This window comes from Callithrix jacchus, chromosome 1 (assembly GCF_049354715.1).
Source record: "Callithrix jacchus isolate 240 chromosome 1, calJac240_pri, whole genome shotgun sequence".
NCBI lineage: Eukaryota > Metazoa > Chordata > Mammalia > Primates > Cebidae > Callithrix > Callithrix jacchus.
Window position 1 is genome coordinate 178,992,807 of NC_133502.1, and position 19,720 is coordinate 179,012,526.

Sequence of the window (19,720 nt, forward strand, 5' to 3'; positions counted from 1 at the left end):
GCAGTAAGAACAGCAACGTGGGAGACCGGGGTTCTGGGGAGGGCAGGAGGGTAGTACTGAGATGGTCTGGGGTGAGGGAGGGAGGGAGGGAGGGAGAGCAGAGACCAGTGTCAGTGAAGGTGGGGAAGGCAGTGTGTGGAGTGGACAGGAAACAGCTGCAATTTGCTATGAGATATTTATTGAACACCTAATATGGGCCAGGCCAGGGCCCATGCTGAGCTGGGGACATGCTGGCGACCTGGGAAGACCTGGCTGCCCCCCCAGTCATGGAGCCATCAGACAGCACAATGGCAGGTGGGGTGAAGTGCATAACGGCATGGGGAACGAGCACCATGAAGCAGAGCATTGCCTGGGGAAGCAGAGAGGGCTTCTCTGAGTGCTGCAAAGGTGTATGCTGGGGCTGAGGCAGACAGGGGAGGCTGGGAGCTGGCATTATTCCTGGCACTTTCTAGCAGATGCCCTTTGCTTTCCTTGGGCAGCCCTCGGCCTGTGGGCCCCTCTCACATCTCCCCACCACTCTGACATCTGCGTGCGCGTCACTGCAGGGCTCAAGCCAGATGCATGTCATAAACAGGAAATTCCCCTCGAACCTCTCCACTCTAATCTGGGTGCTGCACGGAGCCATCTGGCTGTGCATGCCGCGATGAAGTCTGCCCTGCTCTTCACACCACTCGCCCAACAGCAGCCTGTTCCTCTGAGTCTCTGTGGCCTCCTCCCTTTCTCCCATCTCTCTGCCGCCTCCCCTTCCCTGCTGGGCTTCAGCCCCCAAACCTCCCACTGAGCCTCTGGGAATGTGGCGGGAGAGTGCTGGGGGGCAGAACGTGCAGGCGGTGGACTGTCCTGGAAACTCCAGACCCATGGATGCAGCTTCACCTTTTCCCTGAGTCTTGGCAGAGCATGGGAAGGGTCATCTTTCTGTGCCTGAGAGATCTCTCTGTGCCTGAGATCTGAGCATATCCTGGAGATACCAAGGCAGATAAGACAGATGTCCCCTTGGAGCCACAGGCAGGCAGGTGACAGGTGGTGACAGCCAGTGTGGTGAAGGCTATGAGGGCAGGAGTTAAAGAAGCTATGGGAGCCTACATGATGGACCTGCCAGCCTGGGGCATCAAGTCAGCCTTCCTGGAGGAGGTGATGTCTCTGTATTGAAAGATGAATCTGGTATTATCCAGGTGAATGGGAAGTGCAGGTGTGTCCCAGGAAGAAGGAACTGCATGTGCAAAGTTGGGGTGTGAGATGGGCCTGACCCCCTGAGAGGAACAGTGGTCCAGGCTCCCGTGCAGGGATGCGGGGGAGCTGGGAGGTCTGTGTAGGTCCACACGGGCCATGCTGCTGCGCTTGGATTTTGTCAGGGAGTGGCAGGCAACCACAAAGGGTTGAGAGCAGGTGAGGATGTGGCCAGTTTGGCATTTGGAACAGACACAGGCTCTGCTGGGCAGTTCTTGGGTCCTTTGGCTTCAGCTTGTCCGTCTATAAAATGGGTTCTCCCATTTCTTCCTTGGTGATGTAGCAAGTGGAATCCTCCCCCTAGAAAATGACCTGTGGCTGCTCCTAAGAAAGATAAGATACCTGCTTCTGTTGTTGTGAATTGTTAACACTTTTGGAAGTTGTTTTTAGAAGCCCCTACTCCCTGTCTTTTTAAGGGTTTGGTGAGGAGGGAGCAGGGCTTCTACAGTCCTTAAAGTTCTGGAGGCAGCTTCTCAGATAACAGAGTCTGGAGCTGCCTTCTTTTCTTTTTTTCCTCCTTCCCTCCTTCCCTCCCTCCCTCTTTCTCTTCCTTCCTTCCTTCCCTTCTCCTTCCCTCCTTTTCTCCTTTCCTCCTTCCTTTCTTCCTTCATTTTTCTTCACATAGTCTTGCCCTGTTGCCCAGGCTGGAGTGGCACAACCAGAGCTCTCAAACTCCTGGGCTCGAGTGACCCTCGCACCTCCGCCTCTTGAGTAGCTGGGACCACAGGCATGTGCCACCATGCCCAGCTAATTTATATTTTTTGTGGTGACGAGGTCTCCTCATCTTGCCCAGGCTGAGTGCTGCCTCTTCAAATATGAAGTGGGGCTGAGAGATGTTGACTGCCCTGCCTGGGGCTGCACAGCATGTCTGAAGCACAGTTGGACCTCAGATCCAGAACTCCAGTTCCTAACTTTCCACTGACCCACATTACCCCTGTTTGCCAGCCCAGATATGGCGACAATGTCCAGGGAGCGAACCGCATCCCAGCCTAGAATGTGATTGAATTTATCAGTTTCCGCATCAAATGGGTTTGGCCCTTGATTGGTGGGTATCGATGTATCAACATTATTTAATTTTTCAAAAAGCCATAGAAGAGATAATTTAAAGCTGGGTGTGGTGGCTCACACCTTTTATACCAGGACTTTGGGAGGCTGAGGTGGGAGGATGGCGAGGTCAAGAGATCAAGACCATCCTGACAAACATGGTGAAACTCCATCTCTACTAAAAAAAGTACCAAATTTAGCCGGGCGTGGTGGCATATGCCTGTAGTCCCAGCTCCTCAGGTGGCTGGGGCAGGAAAATCACTTGAACCTGGGAGGTGGAGATTACAGTGAGCTGACATTGCACCACTGCACTCCAGCCTGGTGACAGAGCAAGATTTTGTCTCAAAAAAAAAAAGAAGAAAATGCAAGCTGGAGTGGCAGACAGAATAGAGCTACACAGGGAAAATGTTTACCCATTGCCAAAACACATAGGTACTGATGGGGTGTTTTCCCACTTTTTCCTTTGCACTGTAAAGACTGAACAACCTGCGCAGGGCTGCCCGGCTGATTGAAGACCGGGGAGAGATCCCAGACCTTGGCTGGGGATTTGTATCACACGAATAGCAAGGCAGTATAGGTGACCTAGAGGAGGTGATATCTCAGTATTAAAAGATGAGCAGGTGTCATCCATATACTATGTCCCGAAAACCTCAGGCTTTGTGTGCGTGATGTCAGCTCATACTTGCTGCCTCCTGTGATTCTAAATAGGGACACTGAAACTCAGGAAGATGGCGTCCTGGCCCAAGGTCAGCCTGTAAGAGGCAGGATGGTGATTCTCACCAGGACACTTACCATCGAAGACCCACACCCATCTGCCCTGCCATGCTGCTTCTTGGGAAAGGGGCACTTCTTCATGTCCCCAGGCAGTGTCTCCCTGGAGGTGGTTCCCCGGCCACTTGTATCAGCTACCTAGGGCTTTTTAGTAAAACCCCAATTCCTACCTCCTCCATGGAATCAGAGTCTCTGGGTAAGGCCTGAGAATCAGCATGTTTCACATGCAGCTGAGATTCTGATGAGAACCCCTGCCCTACAAGGTGTGAGACCTTTGAGAGCAGAGGGCATGACCGGTAGTCCAGGAGACCTGCTCCGGGGCATGGGAGACACAGACAGCAGTGTGTCAAGAGCTCTGCTGGTGAAATAAAGTGGGGGGGGGTGAAAGGAAGGGGAAGAAAAGAGAAGAGGAAGGGAAGGGGAAGGGAAGGAAAAGAAGGGGAAAGGAAGAGATAAAGAAAGATCTAAATGTTGAAATGTTTGCTCAAAAGGGAGCAAGTTAATACATTGTGGTGTAATCATACAAGGGAATATTACACAACAGTCAAAAGTGAGTGAATTAGACCTGATACATCCTCACGATGCCATTTATGCCGTGATATAGCTCATGATGCAAGTTTTCAAACATGCAAAACAGCCCTGTGTGTTATTTATGCGTGTGCTCTTGCCTCCGTGGAAGCAGCTGACTTTGTTGAGTGCCTCTCTGTTGCAGATGCTGTGCTGTGAATTAGGTCATTCAGTTCTTTTGACAGCCTGTGAGGGATGAGCACGGCTGAGGGCTCTATTTTCCAAAACGAGGTGACTTAGGCACAAGAAGGTGAGGCAACTTGTCCACCCTCACACAGGAAGCACATGGCTAAGCAGGTTAGACTCAGGTGATCCAGCCCAGTGCCACCACCCACTGTGCCATCCACAGCCATCTTCAGAGAACTTGTCCCAAGAGGCTGCTGGATGCTGGGGCAAATGGATGGAGGGGGTGGCGGGGAAGGGGTGTCATTGTCCCACTTTACAGATGGGGAGACAGAGGCTCAGCAGACAAAGCCCATAGCCCAAGGTTGCATAGGGAATGAATGATGGTATTGACCTTGATAATGACTGCATGGCCCTCACTTCCCTTACCGCATCTCATGTGATTCTTGCAGCTGCCTGAGAGGTGGGGGCTATGAGGAGCCCTAAGGATTTTATAAGGGGCTCTGTGATCCCTGTTTTGTAGAGGAGGAAACTGAGGCTCAGCAGATAGCAAGGTGGGGACCAGGAATGGAGCATCCCAGGCCTGCTGGGTTCTGGAACCCAGCTGCTGAGTGCAGGGCCAGCGGCTGGCCCTTACAGTCCCCTGCCCCCATGCTGGCTGTGTGCTCTTGGGGCCAGCTAGGGTCAGTGGCCGCAGCTGCCCTCCCTATTTTACGGAGGCAGGGGCTGTGCGGAGCCAGCACATATGGGCCGGTGACATCATGTCTGCGGGGGGCCCTTGGGGTCCAGCCCAGCTGCAGGAACCTGGCTGGGGGTCCTAGATCCCTGTGGGATGGGGGTGATGTGATGTTAGCAAGGTAAGCCAGACTGGGGAGGGCGGCGATGGCAGTGGTGGCGCAGGTGGGGGGTCCGCAGCTTCCTCCTGAGCCCCTCAACACAGCTCTGGACATAGGAGCACCAAGGGACTGCTGTCAGAGACAGATCAGCCCTGGCACCAGACCAGAGGGCCTCAGGGCTGTCAGCTTCTTCATCCCACACGCAGGGCAGGTGTGTGTGGCAGAGGAGGGGGGCGTTGCCACCGCAGTCAACAGGTGTCAAACGGTGGACAGGCTTCTGGCCCTGGGCTGAGCCTGTGATGGAATCTGTTTACCAGCCCTGGCCCAGGCACACGCCGTCTTGGCATGCCCATTTTACAGATGAGGAAATGAAGGCTCCAAGAAATGAAGCAGCTTCCCTGAGGTCACAGCTAGGAAGGATTTAGAGTTTAGACTCGAACCCAAGCCAGTGGACTCCTAGTCCAGTGCTCTTCTTCTCTTATACCAACAGGCATGGGACTGGCCCTAGCCTGCTGGTTCAGGGAGGATGGAGGTAGGGGTAGGGGCCAGATGGTGGGTGCTGTCTCATTCCCAGAAGGCTTCCTGGGTGAGATGGCTGGTTCAAGTTGGATCTTGAAGCCTTCCTGTGGGGGTGGGGTCAGTGGGGGTCTCACCAGTGCTCCCCACTCCCGCAGGCATGGACTCCTCCCGTCTGGCTCTCTGCATCTGGCCCAGGTCCAGGTGGATGACACTGGCCACTATGAGTGCACAGCCAGTAACCCCGCAGGGTCCGCCTCCCGTCACTACGTTCTTGGGGTGCAAGGTAGGACCAGCTGGCAGCCCCAGTCCCTCCGTGTCCCCCATCACCCTGCCTGTCCCTCAGGCTTCTCAGTCCCCCTCCTGCAGCCCATGCCCAGGTCTGTGAGGCACCGCCACCTCTCCCTCCCTGCGCCTCTGCCACCTCCTCTCGCTACCCCCACTTCCTGTCTTTCTCAGGCCTGTCTCTCCTCTACCCTTTTTCTCTACCTCTCCCCATGCCCCTTGGTGGGGACCTGGAGATGCTGTTCAGAGGCCCCTGAGAACACAGGGCAGAGCCCAGTGGGGACCTGGGTTTGGGCGGGAGTCAGAGGGGAACCCATGAAGGTGGGTCTGAGAGCATCTCTGCCTGCTGTGCAAGGCCCAGCCAGGAGCCTAGGGGATGGCAATGGGAAGAGGCTTGTGAGATGCTACAGAGCCCCCTCCTGCTGGGAGCATGTAATGCCCCCAAGCGGCCCTTCCAAGCCCCTGCTCCCACCACTGCCATCAACGAGGCACTTTGTGTACCTGTAACAGGAGGTGCGGCGCTGTCTCCACACATCCCCACGCACCCCACTGTGGCTCTGGTTCCCAGCCCGGTGCGAGGTCCCAGGAGTGGGTGTTCCCCTATGAGTCCAGGGCTCATTCAAAGGGAGCCAGCAGGTTGGAGTCGTGTGCCAGAGAGTCAGGGTGCTCGTCATCCGAAAGAACACTGAGAGGCCTCTGAGACAGGCCCAGCTCTGGGCCATCTGCCCTCCTGTTTTCAGAGATCATGAGCCAGTGAGGAACGGCTTCCACTTGGTAAAATAATTGGACATGCACCAAAAAACCAACCCAATCATATTTTATGATACTTCAAATTTATCTGAAATTCGGATTTCAGTGTTGGCCAGACATGGTAGCTTATGCCTGTAATCCCAGCACTTTGAGAGGCCTAGGCGGGAGGATGGCTTGAGCCCAGAAATTAGAGACCAGCCTGGGCAGCATAGCAAGACCCCATCTCTACAAAAAATAAAAAATTACTCACTTGCAAGGGTCCACACCTGTAGTCCCAGCTACTCAGGAGGCCAAGGCAGGAAGATTGCTTGAGCCCAGGAAGTCGAGGCTGCATTGAGCTGTGATCGTGCCACTGTATTCCAGCCTGGGCAACAGTGTGAGACCCTGTCTCAAAACAAAGCAAAACAAAAATTCAGTGTTTATAAATACAAGTTTTATCTGAACTCAGCCATGTGTGTTCATCTACATGCAGCCTGTGGCTGCTTTACCCTCTGACGGCAGAGGTGGGAAGTGGAGGGAGCCTACCTGGCCTCACAGCCCACCATTCCAACCACCTACTCTCTGCAGAAAGTGTGCTGCTCTGGATCTAAGCTCATACCCCATTTTACAGATGCACAGGCTGAGGCCCAGATGGAGAAGGAGCTCCAGGGTTCCGTAGGTTTGCATGGGGGCCTGAGAGACAAGAACAGGGAGGCAGGGTAATGATCAGGGCCTCAACGTCAGCAGAGCTGGGCTTGAATCCTGACTCTGCTACTGACTGGCTGTGTGACACTTGGCCCCTCTGAGCTTTGCTTTCCTCCTCTATAAAGTGAAGGCCACCATAAAGCCCATCCCATGGTGGTCAGAAGGTCTCAAGGACATTGATTCTCAGAACAGTGGAAGCTGTTACTGTTTTCAGTGGGTATGTGTGAGAGAGATCAACAGGTGGATAGGGCATCCATGCTCTCTGTGCTCCTGGGCAGGGAGCACTCCTGGCACACAGGCCATGGGCCAAGGGGCTGGTTTCTGCCCAAGGGCGAGGTTCCCATGGGTCATATAATCCAGGCTCCTTCTCAGAAGCTGTGAAGGGGGTGGGTGCACCTCAGCTTCCCTCGAGGGGCCAGGATATTTGTCCCAGCAGTGCCTGGAGCAGGGTGGCCCCTGGGCTCTGAGAGTTCTCTTGTGCCCACCCAGTCTGGCCCCACGGTGGCCTGGGCCCTTGGACACTCAGACCCAGGGTTGATGCCAGCACCTCTCCACTGAGGGAGGGGGTGACTCTGGCCAAGTCATATAACCTTTCTGAGCCTCAGCGTCCTCCTCTCCAAATGTGCAGCCTTAGATGGTACCACTTGCCGAGTAGGAAGGACCAAGTGAGAGGAGGATGGGAAAGTGATTTGAAACCACAAATGGAAAAGAACGGGAAACCACAGCTGTGGGAGGGAAGGATGGGGCAGCGATGACATCCAGCCTGGGTGCCTCCAGCCACTGGGCTCTGTGCTGGCTGCTTTAGTGCTGCACCTCATTTCATCCCGCAGGGCAGGAGGGGTTGTGACAAGGGGAAACTGAGGCTCTGGCTGGAGCAGAGTCCTTTGGCTCTAAGGAACTGAAATGCGATTGGAACCATCTCTGTGCATGCTGCCTCCCAACCTTGCTCAGGCATTATGAGTCAGTCCCTCTGCCCTGCCTCAGTTCCCCCATGTGCACTGAGCTGGATGAATCCCAAGTGGTACTTTTTTTTTTTTTTTTTTTGAGATGGAGCCTCTCTCTGTCGCCCAGGCTGGAGTGCAGTGGCACCATCTCAGCTCACTGCAACCTCCGCCTCCAGGGATAAAACAATTCTTGTGCCTCAGCCTCCAAGTAGCTGGGATTACAGGCGTGTGCCACCACACCCAGCTGCTTTTTGTATTTTTAGTAGAGACAGGGTTTTGCCATAGTGGCCAGGCTGATCTGGAACTCCTGACCTCAGGCGATGTGCCCACGCTGGCCTCCCAAAGTGCTGGGATTACAGGTGTGAGCCACCGCACCCAGCCCCGAGCAGTACTTCTTAAATGGAGTCAGCACATCGGTGGGGTCAGAGGGATGCGCACGCTCAGCCCTGAGGGTTGAATCTTTCATGAGAGTGTGTGTGTTCAGGTGAAAGACCAGCGCTCACTCTCTTTAGGGGAGTCCACGTGGGTGCCCCAATGTGTTTTCCTGCCAGCCTTCGATTGTGCTCCATGACAATTTTGCTGGCTGGTGACATCTGAGATGTGGCTTGGGTCTGGGTTCTGGGACCCCCTCACCCGGGTCCCCCACCTTGATGCCTCTCCTGTGGCCCGTCAGTCCCCCCTCAGGTGCAGCCGGGCCCTCGGGTTCTGAAGGTGCTGGTGGGAGAAGCCCTGGATCTGAACTGTGTGGCTGAGGGCAACCCAGAGCCCCAGCTGAGCTGGTCCAAGGATGGCGTGGCCCTTGGGCCTGAGGGCTCCATCCACTTCACAGCCATCAGAATCTCTGATGCTGGGAGGTACCACTGTGAGGCCTCCAACAGCGTTGGGGTGGGTGCCTGGGACGTGGAGCTCAAGGTGCTAGGTGAGTCTCCCTGGCCCCAGAACTCACTTCTCCCCAGCTCTCCCAGCACAGCCTGGACTTGGGAGGTGCTCGTCTCTGTTCCGGGGTCTGTGCCTTCCCGCTTCTTTCTGGGGACAGATAGAGCCTTGGCCCTCTCTGGGGCCTCACAGCTTTGGGCCATCCTGTGTCTAGGAGTCTATGTCAGCCCGTGGGCATGGACCAGTCTCAGAGCTCCCAGCAGGGGTTTCCTGCACTCTTTCCCCTTGGGCGGTGACCTGTGGGCCCTCTCAGGACCTGGGTGGACAGAGGCACCTAGGGCAGGGAGCGGGGAGCAGCAGTGGACCCAGGGCCATCCGGACAGTCATAGGCCAGCCACCTACACTCTGTGACCCCAGTGTTCTCACCTGCAAAATGGGTCCAATAGTCTGTGAGGGGTCCATGAGTGTGTGTGAAGCGCCTGGCGTATAGAAAGTTCTGGATCAGTGGTGCTAGCAGTTTCACTATTAGGAATTTAAAACAAGCTGTGGCTGAGTGTGGTGGCTCACTGAGTGTGGTTTACACCTGTAAACCCAGCACTTTGGGAGGCTGAGGTGAGTGGGTCGCTTGAGCCCAGGAGTTTGAGACTAGCCTGGCCAACATAGCGAACCTGTCTCTTAAAAAAGAAAAAAAAAAAAAAAACACTTGCAAAGCCACTGCTGTGAGGCACCACACGTGGCCCATTTATTTGAGGGCATAGCTCAGCCTCCCCAGCCTGTGGGGCTCAGCCATGGTGAGCTGCACCATGGGGCCTCCCTGCAGGGGTGAGCCAATACCCTGGCCCTGACTTGCCAGAAGTCTAGGGGCTGGGATTCTGGAAGGGGATGCTTCCCCATGGGCCCAGCGTTCCTTGGAGGCAGGGGGTGGGGGCGCCAGGCTTTGGGCTCAAGGTATGAGCGTGGTCGTGTTGCTTCCCTCCAGAGCCACCGCACTGGGGGGCTGATGAGACCAGCGGCTTGCTAGAGCGAGTGGCCGGAGAGAATGCCAGCCTGCCGTGCCCTGCCAGAGGTGAAGCTGCGTCTAGGGTGGGCCTGGGGAGGTGAGGGATGGGCTGGCCTAGGAAGGAGCCTCCACTCATATTCCAGTGCCCTGGGCTGCCCATGGCAGGCAGAGGCTGTGGGACCTGTGCTTCTGGTCAGCACCATGCAGGTAGTTCATCCCATTGCCAACCCTGGAGGCTGGGTGTTAGCATTCACTCCTTTGTGTTAGGGGCAGTCCAGGCCCAAGGGGGTTAAGTGACTTGCTGAAGTCACACAGCCAGACGGCGACTCAGAGTGTGGACAAGTGTGACCCCTGCCCTACCCCCCTGTGCCCATCAGCGTCTGGGGGCAGGATTGCCGGGGCCGAGGGTGGCCCAGGGTCTTTGTGGGTTGGGTGTGGTGGTCAGCCCGTCTCTCCCCATGCCCCTGACTTTCCCACAGAGGATGGATTCAATGGTCCTGGCCAAACCAGCTTTTCTGGGCTCGTCTTTGGGGCAGGAGCACAGTGTGGGGCTGAGAGCCACCTTGGGTCAGCTGCCCAGCGCCCAGCCCTGCCCCGGCCACTCCTGGCTGTGTGACTCAGGACGGTGTCCATCTCCTTTCTAAGCCTCGCCTTCCCTGTCTACCTCGGGGTTGTACTGGCCCCTCCGTGTGGGGCTGCTGTGAACTTAGCGGGACACTGTGTATGTAAGGGGCTGGCACCTCTGGAGGGCTTGGGAAATGTGCCGGAGGCCTGGCTTCTGCATTTTGCACACCCCCAGCTCCACCCAGCAGATCCCTCCTCAGCCCCGCCACTGCCTCAGTTGCTTCCCTCGGCTTTGGGCTCCTCCTAAGCTGGGAGCACCGCCACCTCTCTGTGGGGTTGAGGTTCTCTGGAGGGTGCTTGGTGTCTGGTAGCAAGTGGCGGGTCACAAAACCTGGCAGGAGCCTGGGGGATACCTATAGTCTCGGTCGTTCCTCTGTGAGCTGCAGGGTGCCTGGGAAGGCCCCAGAATAGGACCAAGGGAGATGCAGGTAGGAGTGGGGCTGGCACCCACCCAGGCAGGGGACGGGACCTGGGTGGGAGCTCTGGGAGCCCTTTGGGATGGTACCCCCCCAGGTCCTGGGCCCTTGACCATGGTGCCACCTTGTGTTGGTCTCTACTAACAGCAAGCAGCCATTCTGCGCTTTTGGGAAGTGGGAGATGGTGGAAGGTGGGACCCACCCAGCCCCAGGATTCCTGCCCTGTCCGTACCCCCTGACTGTCACACAAAGTCCTGGTCAGTCAGGGGCCAGCCCTGAGCCTGTCAGCCTCACCTGAATCCCCTCTGATAGCACTGCCTCTCCCCACCAGGCCTGGCACCTGGGCTGCCCCGGCCTCCTTCCTGGTCAGGATGGTCCCTGCCTGGTGACAGTGGGGGACCCCATTTCACAGCCCAGTGGCCTTGGGCTGGGAGGGCTCTGAGGGCTACGGGGATGGGACTGAGCCCAGCACCCTCATGGGGACTCCCTGGGCCCTACAGTGACACCATCTGCCTCTTCCTCATGGGGTGGGGGGGGGGGATGGGTGTGAAGACCCAGAGCCTGGACACCCACTTGGTAGTGTGTGGTGTGTGTGGTGTGTGGAACTCTGTGCAGAGGGGAGGGGACGAAGTGAGTGACTCTGGGCAGCAGCTAGTGCTCGGGGACTTCCTTGTCACAGAGCTTCAGGGCCATCCTGCACTAGAGACTTTAGGGTGAGATTGTCTGTGCTAAACAGAGTTCCACAGCAGAAACCCATCACCCCTCCCGACCAGCAGCTCCGAAGGCCTGGCCCCCAGGGTGGCGGGAAGTCTAGGGACTCTCCGGGAAAGCTGAGGTAGATGAGAGGGCAGTGTGCATGTGTGTGTGTGTGTGGATATGGGGTGTTTTCTATGTATATGGTGTGTGGTATATGTTGTATGTGTGGTGTGCACAATGTGTATATGGTGTGGTGTGTATATGGTACGTGGTGTTTGGTGTGTGTAGTGTGTGTATGGTGTTTGGTGTGTATGTTGTGTATGTTGGTGTGCGTGGTGTGGTGAGTAGGTGGTATGTGGTGTTTGGCGTGTGCTGTGTGTGTGTAGTGTTTGGTATGTATGTTGTGTGTATTGTATATGTATGGTGCTTGGTGTGTGTGGTGTGTGATGTGTGGTATGTGGTGTTTGGTGTATATGTTTGTGGTGTGTGTTGTTTGATGTGTATGTAGTATGTGTGTATGGTGTGCAGTGTGGGGTATGTGTGAATGTGTAGTGTGTGTATATGGTGTTTGGTGTGTATGTTGTGTGTGTGGTGTGCATGGTGTTTGTGTGTGGTGTCTGATGTGTGTGGTGTGTATGTGGTACATTGTGTTTTGTGTGTGCAGTGTGTGTGTATAGTGTTTAGTATGTATTTGTATGTATTGTGCGTGTATGGTATTTGGTGTGTGTAGCATGTGATGTGTGGTATGTGTATGGTGTTTGGTGCATATGTTTGTGGTGCATGCATGTTTGACATGTATGTAGTATGTGTGTATGGTGTGCAGTGTGTGGTGCATACGTTTGTGTGTATGGTGTTTGGTGTACATGTTTGTGTGTGGTGTGTGCATGTTTGATATTTAATGTGTGTGATGATGTGTACTTTGTGGTGCATATGTGTGAATGTGTGGTGTATGTGTATGGTGTTTGGTGTGCATGTTGTGTAGCATGTGGTGTGTATGTTGTGTGTGAGGTGTGTGTATTGTGTTTGGTGTATGTAATATGTGGTGTGTGTGGTGTGTATGTGGTGCATGCATGGTGTTTGGCATGTATGTTGTATGTAGTGTTTGATGTGTAGTGTGTAGTGTTTGGTGTGTATGTTGTCTGTGTAGTATGTCGTATGTGGTGTGTATGTGGTGTGTGGTGTGTATTGTGTGTGTAGTGTGTGTATAGTGGTGTGTGTGGTGTGTGCTTGGTGTGTGGTGTGTATGTTGTGTGTGATGTGTGTGTATGGTGGTGTGTGTAGTGTGGTATGTGGTATGTATGTGGTGTGTGGTGTTTGGTGTGTATGTTTGTGGTGGGTGCATGGTGTATAGTGTGTATGGTGTGTGTGTATGGTGTGTGGTGTGTGTAGTATGTACTGTGTTGTATGTGGTGTGTGTGTATGGTGGTGCATAGTGTGTATGTAGTGTGTGTAGTGTTTTGTGTGTATGTGTGTGGTATGTACATGGTGTTTGGTGTGTATGTTGTGTGTGATGGCTGTAGTATTTAATGTGCATGTTTGTATGTAGTGTATGTATGGTGTTTGGTGTGTATGGTATGTGGTGTGTGTTGTGTGTGGGATATGGTGTGTATGTGGTATGTAATGTATGTGTAGTATGTGGTGTGTGTATGGTATGTGATTTATATGTTTGGGATTTGTATATGGTGGTGTGTGTAATATATAGTGTGTGTGGTGTTTATGTGGTGTATGTAGTGTTTTGTGTGCATATCTGTGTATGGTGTTTGGTGTGTATGTGTGTTGTGTGTGTATAGTGTTTGGTGTGTATATTTGTGTTGTGTGCTGTATGTATGTTGTGTGGTGTGTATGTTGTGTGTGTGCGGTGTGTATGGTGTTTGGTGTGTATGTTTGTATGTGGTATGTGGTCTGTGTGCTGTGTGCTGTGTGTGTGGTGTATGGTATGCATGTTGTGTGTGTGGTGTGTGTATGGCGTTTTGTGTGTATGTATGTGGTATGTAGCGTTTTGCGTGTGTGTGGTGTTTGTATATGTATATAGCATGTGTTTTTTGTATGTATGTTGTATGTGTGGTGTGTATGTATGGTGGTGTGTATAGTGTGGTATGTGTGGTATGTGAAGCATTTAGTGTGTATGTTGTGTATGTGGTGTGCGGTATGTGTGTTGTGTATGTGCTGTGTGGTATGTGTCATGTTTGGTGTATATGTGGTGTATGTGGTGTGTGCAGTGTATGTTGTGTATGTGGCCTGTGGTATGTGTGGTGTTGGTATGTATGTCATGTGGTGTTTGGTGTGTATAGTGTGTGGTATGTAGTGTGTCGTGTTTGGTGTGTATGTTTGTGTGTGGCATGTGTATGGTTTTTCGTGTGTGTAGACTGCAGATTGGCATGTCACTCCTACCCACCTTCTGCTACTACCACTGGTCATCAGGATGGGCAGTGTGGATAGGTGTGGGAGCACCGACAGCTCTGAGGGAAATGCTCCTTCCAGCCTCGGGGGGTTGGAGGTGCCTGGAGCCATCCCTGGAGGGCCAGCCCCTTTTGCACAGAGATGTGTGGGGGACAGTGCAGGTGTGGAGGGGTAGGTGTCAGGGTGTATGTACTGATGACTCCGTGCATCTTGCCAGGGACACCCAAGCCACAGGTCACATGGCGGAAGGGCCCGTCCTCAGAGCCCCTGCATGGCCGGCCAGGTGTGGCAGTGCTGGAGGAGGGGTCTCTGTTCCTGACCTCCGTCTCACCCATGGACAGTGGAGACTATGAGTGTCAAGCCACCAATGAGGTGGGCTCCTCATCCAGGAGAGCCAAGCTGGTGGTCTATGGTGAGCTGGGGGGCAGGAGAGGAAAGCGGTGGGGACCCAGGGACGGGCCTATCTTCCTCTCGGGATCGAATCCGGCCCGAGGCCCACAGTGATGCCGGAGCCACAGGGTGCCCAGGTGTGGCAGTGACAGTTCTCCAGGGCCCAAGACCTCCCTACACAGGAGGATCAGGTCCTGCCATCAGGTGTCAGTAACAGGGAGGGCTTGAGGGGCCTGGGAGAGTGGCAGGTTGCATTGGACACTCCACTTCCCTAGAGACACCCCCATGGAGACAGTATGGGGGAAGCACCTGGACTTCCATCAGTGTCTGAGATCGGTCAAGAGGTGAAAGCATTTTAAAATGACCCCTTGGCTGTGCGGAGTGGCTCACGCCTGTAATCCTAGCACTTTGGGAGGCTGAGGCAGGAGGATTACTTAAGCCCAGGAGTTTGAGACCAACCTGGGTGACAAAGAGAGACCCTGTCTCTAAAGAAAATAAAGTTTAAAAATTATTTTTTAAAATGAGCACTGATGACAGCACAGAGCCCCAGAGCCCACCTCCAGGTTAAAACTGTAAACACTGGCCTATTCTCAACACTCCTGTCCCCAGCAGGGAGAGCACCCACCCCCACATCCAGGGTGCTATGTGCAGAGGAAGGGCAATGAGGGTAGGCCAGGGAGCACTCCCTGCTGGCAGGATGAACTGGCCTCGCTTGGGCAGTTCTAACAGCTCCTAATGCCACCTGCCACTTCCCCAGGACCAGTTGCCCTGGCTTGCCCTGTAATGACTTGCTTGAGACATTTGTTTCAAAAGCCCAGCCAGGCCTCACCTTCAGAGATTCTAACTCCCCGGTGACTGTGACACCAGGTTGGGTGTAGAAGCAGATGGATCTAGGGGAACTCTAGTGCCTTGCAAAGCTGAGTGTCAGAAAGGGTGGCACCTTGGCCTGGGCATGACTGGGGGGAGGTGTGTTGGTCCCAGGGCAAGGCTGCTGCAGCCATCTGCAGGTCCACAGGGCCCTTTGTGGCTGGGCGGATGGGGACAGCCAGACCTCCTCCAACCCCAGTAACAAAAGGGAGGGAATGGCCCAGGTGAGTCCCTTCAGCTGTGGTGCTAGGGGGCAGGGAAGCAGCTCCTCCACTCTCCTTGCCCTCAAGTGCCCCCCAGCATCCGGGAGGACGGGCGCAAGGCCAACGTGTCAGGCATGGCTGGGCAGTCCTTGACGCTGGAGTGTGACGCGAGCGGCTTTCCAGTCCCTGAGATCGTGTGGCTGAAGGATGGGCAGCTGGTGGGTGTCCCCCCAGTGTGTGTGGGCTATGGGTGGGATTTGGGCTGGGGACAAGCCTTCTGGATGGGCGTTCCTGCATGTGCCAAGGTGGGGCGGGGGGATGTGATGGGTATCTTTGGGGGTTCTCTGGGGTTCAGGGCAGTGGAGGACTGTGGTCACGTGATGAAGCCTGACTGGCAGAGAGCACAGCACTGTTCCAGTCACCGGCCACTTCTCGGGCCTCAGTTTCCTCCTCATTACTGGCACTGGAGGGGTGGCTGGATCCCTGTTTACCAGCTCCCTCTGGCCTCTCCTGCCCAGATCCCCAAGGTGGGTGGCCACCGTCTCCTGGATGGGGGCCGGTCCCTCCACTTCCCCAGGATCCAGGAGGGCGATTCTGGCCTCTACTCCTGCCGGGCAGAGAACCAGGCTGGGACAGCGCAGAGGGACTTCGATCTCTTCGTGCTCAGTGAGTGAGGCCTGGGCCCCACAGCCCCCATGTGTTCCTGGCCCTGTAGCCCCAACTCTTGCAGGCACACTGGGGGACAGGGGAGGCTTTGCCTGCCAAGAATAGGGAGCACAGACCATGACAGACCAACCCCCATCCTCGCAGAGCTGCCAGACTCAGGGGACAGACAGTAGACAGTCAGGTGATTAGCCAAGTCATGACTGCCCCAAGTGCTACCAAAGAGTAGTCTGGGTCTGAGGGCTGCAGGGTGAGCCCATCTGGCCAGGGTTCTGGGGGCTCCCCAGGAAGGTCGGGCAGGAGGGGCAGGGCACCCAGACGGGGGTCGGGGGGTCTGCAGAGACAGAGGCTCTGTGGCAGGCGAGGCTTCAGGGTTCAGTTTCCCACCCCTCACCCTCACCCCTTCTCACCCTCAGTCCCTCCCTCAGTGCATGGAGCCGGGGCCACCCAGGAGGTGCTGGGGCTGGCTGGTGCAAACGTGGAGCTGCAGTGTTGGACCTCAGGGGTCCCCACGCCCCAGGTGGAGTGGACCAAGGATGGGCAGTGAGTGCCCCCTCCCCTGGAGGATGGTGTGGGATGGTGCCCAGACTGGGCCTGCTGGATGTGGGGCTTGGGGGAGGTTGAACTCTTCTGGGGGAGCTGACAGGCATGGCATGTGCCACCCAGGGCCCAAGCTGAGTGCTGTAGGGGCACTTCCAGCCCAGCGGGAGATTAGCCAGGGAGACCCCACTCTTACCTCAGCAAGATCTTCTCGTCACGTAGCCTTTCGTTTTTTTTTTTTTTGGAGACAGAGTCTTGCTCAGTTGCCCAGACTGGAGTGCAGTGTAACTATCTCAGCTCACTGCAGCATCAAACTCCTGGGCTTCTTGGGCTCAAGAGATCATTTTACTTCAGCCTCCCAAATAACTTGGACCACAGGTACACCAACCAACAATGCGCTAATTTTAAAAAAAAGTCTGTACAGATGGGGTCCTGCTTTGTTGCCCAGGCTGGTCTCGAACACCTGGCTTCAAGCAATCCTCCCGCCTTGGCCTCCCAAAGTGCTGAGATTACAGGCATGAGCTACCATGCCCAGCCTCTTTTTTTTAAAACCATTTTTTCTCTAAGTAAAATTCGCATAACAGGCTGGGTTTGGTGGCTGACACCTGTAATGCCAGCACTTCAGGAGGCCGAGGTGGGCAGATCACCTGAGATCAGGAGTTATCAGCCTGCCCAACATAGCAAAACTTTATCTCTACTAAAAATACAAAAAAATTAGCCAGGCATGGTGGTGCGTGCCTGTAATCCCAGCTGCTTAGGAGACTGAGGAAAGAGAATCACTTGAACCTGGAAAGCTGAGGTTGCGGTGAGCCAAGATCACGCCATTGCACTCCAGCCTGGATGACAGAGCAGACTGTCGCAAAAAAAAAAAAAAAAAAAATCACATAACATACAATTACAATTAACCATTTTGAAGTGCACAGTGCAGTGACATTTAATACATTCACAGGATTGGGCAACTTTCACCTTTGTTTAGTTCCTGACATTCCATCATCCCAAAATGACACCCTGTGGGCATCAGCAGTCAGCCACTGTCCCCCTCTCCTCAGCCCCTGGCAACCACAAGTCAGCTTTCCTTCACCATGGACTCGCCTGTGCTGGACATTTCACATCACTGGCATAGTAAAATGTGTGGCCTTTTGTGTCTGGCTTCTCCCACTCGGCGTGTTTTCCAGGTTGATCTATATTGTGGCGAGTGTCAGAATTGCCTTCTTTTTTCTGGCTGAATAATGTTCCATGGTGTGGATGGACCACACATTGTCGATCCACTCCTCACTTACTGGGCCCTTGTGTTGCTCCTACCTCTTGGTGCTAATGAATGGCCCAGCCTCCCTTTTCACAAGCCACATACTCCCTGTGTACTGCCTGCCCCACCATCGCCTCGGCTTTACTGGAACTTTTCCCTTGCCCATCCCTCCAGGCCTGTCCTTCCAGGGGGCCCTCACCTGCAGGTCCAGGAGGATGGCCAGGTTCTCAGGATTACCAGTAGTCACTTGGGGGATGAGGGACGATACCAGTGCGCAGCCTTCAGCCCAGCTGGTCAGCAGGCCAAGGACTTCCAGCTCCGAGTTCATGGTGAGCCGCAGCGCCTTCTGGGACCCTACCACAGGCTACTTGGGAAGCTTCCCTCCAGCTGGCTGCTGCCTTGGAGGGAGGGTGAGGCTGAAATGGGGGGCCTGGTGAGTGGTCCCTGAGTCCAAGAAAGCCAGGGTCAGGGTCAGGGTCAGGGTCAGGGGATAGAGGGTATCTGGCCCAGCATTTTCCAAATCCGTGGTTTGCATCCCAGCTCTAAAAATCGAGTACTTTTTTTTTTTTTTTTTTGAGATGGAGTCTCACTCTGTTGCCCAGGCTGGAGTGCAGTGGCACAATCTAGGCTCACTGCAACCTCCACCTCCTGGGTTCAAGCGATTCTCCTGCCTCAGCCTCCTGAGTAGCTGGGATTACAGGTATCCTCCACCACACCCAGCTCATTTTTGTGTTTTTAGTAGAGATCGGGTTTTACCATGTTGGCCAGGCTGGTCTCGAACTCGTGACCTCAAGTGATCCCCCTGCCTTGGCCTCCCAAAGTGCTGGGATTACAGGCATGAGCCACTGTACCTGGCCCAAATTTACTACTTCTGATACTCCTTGGAATGATTATTTCTTTTACTTTTCTTTAAATGAGTCAGACTTCCTTACCCTGAAACATGTCTATTTAAATATCTCTTATTCTTATAAAGGATATTTAATATAAAATCTGTAAGCAGGAAACCAGTGCTGCTTGGCTAAGGAAGCTGAAAAAACAGACACACCCCATAGAGCACTGCTGCAAATCCTCCAGGTGTGGGCTCCGCGGAGGGCACCCAGCATGCATCTGCACTCTCTGTGCTAAAGAACAGAGAGGAGAAAGTGCTAGAAAGATCAGGGACATGCATAGTAGCACCAAACACAGCCTGTCATTGCTGTAATTGGGATAGAAGGAGATTTGGTGGGCGGGGGGGAATAACCATTCCACTCTGAGATGTGGTTATTTCATGCTGTGCCCATATGCCCTTAGAAATGACCTGGGTAGTATCGGTGGTGGGTGCCCGGCCCTGTGTGACATCCTAATCTAGTCCAGCTCCTCATTCACAGATGGGGAGACTGAGGCCCAGAGAGGCGAAGTGACTTACCCCTAGTCTTCCAGTGAGTTGGAGGCAGAGTAGGGCCCAGGACCCAAGCCTGTGGGCCTGCCCCCACCTCCTGCACCTTCCACACCATGCTGGCCTCTCCCATCTGTCCCCAGACCCCTATCCTCTGTGTCCCCCATGCCTTCCCCGCCCCCGCAGTAGAAGCCTGTGGCTTGTCTTGTGTCCTGAGGGCATAAGCCTGCTGCTCTGGGGAAGATGCCAGTGGCCTCAGGGGCTGCCTGTGACCAGCCCCCACTGCCTTCCTTCTAAGCACCCCCCACTATCTGGGGCTCCAACGAGACAGGCGAGGTGGCCGTCATGGAGGGCCACCTGGTGCAGCTCCTGTGCGAGGCCCGAGGAGTGCCCACCCCGAATATCACCTGGTTCAAGGACGGGGCCCTGCTCCCCCCCAGCACTGAGGCCATCTACACTCGGGGTGGTCGGCAGCTGCAGCTGGAGAAGGCCCAGAGCTCAGATGCCGGCGTCTACACCTGCAAGGCCAGCAATGCTGTGGGGGCCACAGAGAAGGCCACCAGGCTGGACGTTTATGGTGAGCAGCCAGGGGCCACAGCAGCCGGGGTGGACAGTGAGAGGGACTCAGCCATGGTGGCCTCTGCCTGTCTCCAAAGAAAGGCTAGGTGGCCACCTGG

At 54.8% G+C, this 19,720-nt stretch overlaps 1 protein-coding gene across 9 annotated transcripts in view; it reads left to right on the forward strand.

The window, feature by feature from the left end:
- HMCN2 (hemicentin 2) overlaps positions 1-19,720 on the forward strand; it is a 167,573-nt gene that overhangs the window by 63,982 nt on the left and 83,871 nt on the right. For 8 of the 9 annotated variants that reach the window (XM_035260402.3, XM_035260417.3, XM_035260413.3 and 5 more), the window contains 9 exons: positions 5,243-5,370; positions 8,421-8,666; positions 9,603-9,689; positions 13,977-14,171; positions 15,307-15,437; positions 15,738-15,885; positions 16,299-16,425; positions 17,843-17,997; positions 19,342-19,620. In XM_035260402.3, the coding sequence (XP_035116293.2) occupies positions 5,243-5,370; positions 8,421-8,666; positions 9,603-9,689; positions 13,977-14,171; positions 15,307-15,437; positions 15,738-15,885; positions 16,299-16,425; positions 17,843-17,997; positions 19,342-19,620 (1,496 nt within the window). The remainder of the gene's footprint in view (positions 1-5,242; positions 5,371-8,420; positions 8,667-9,602; positions 9,690-13,976; positions 14,172-15,306; positions 15,438-15,737; positions 15,886-16,298; positions 16,426-17,842; positions 17,998-19,341; positions 19,621-19,720) is intronic. The other variant, XM_035260422.3, reaches the window with a different exon arrangement.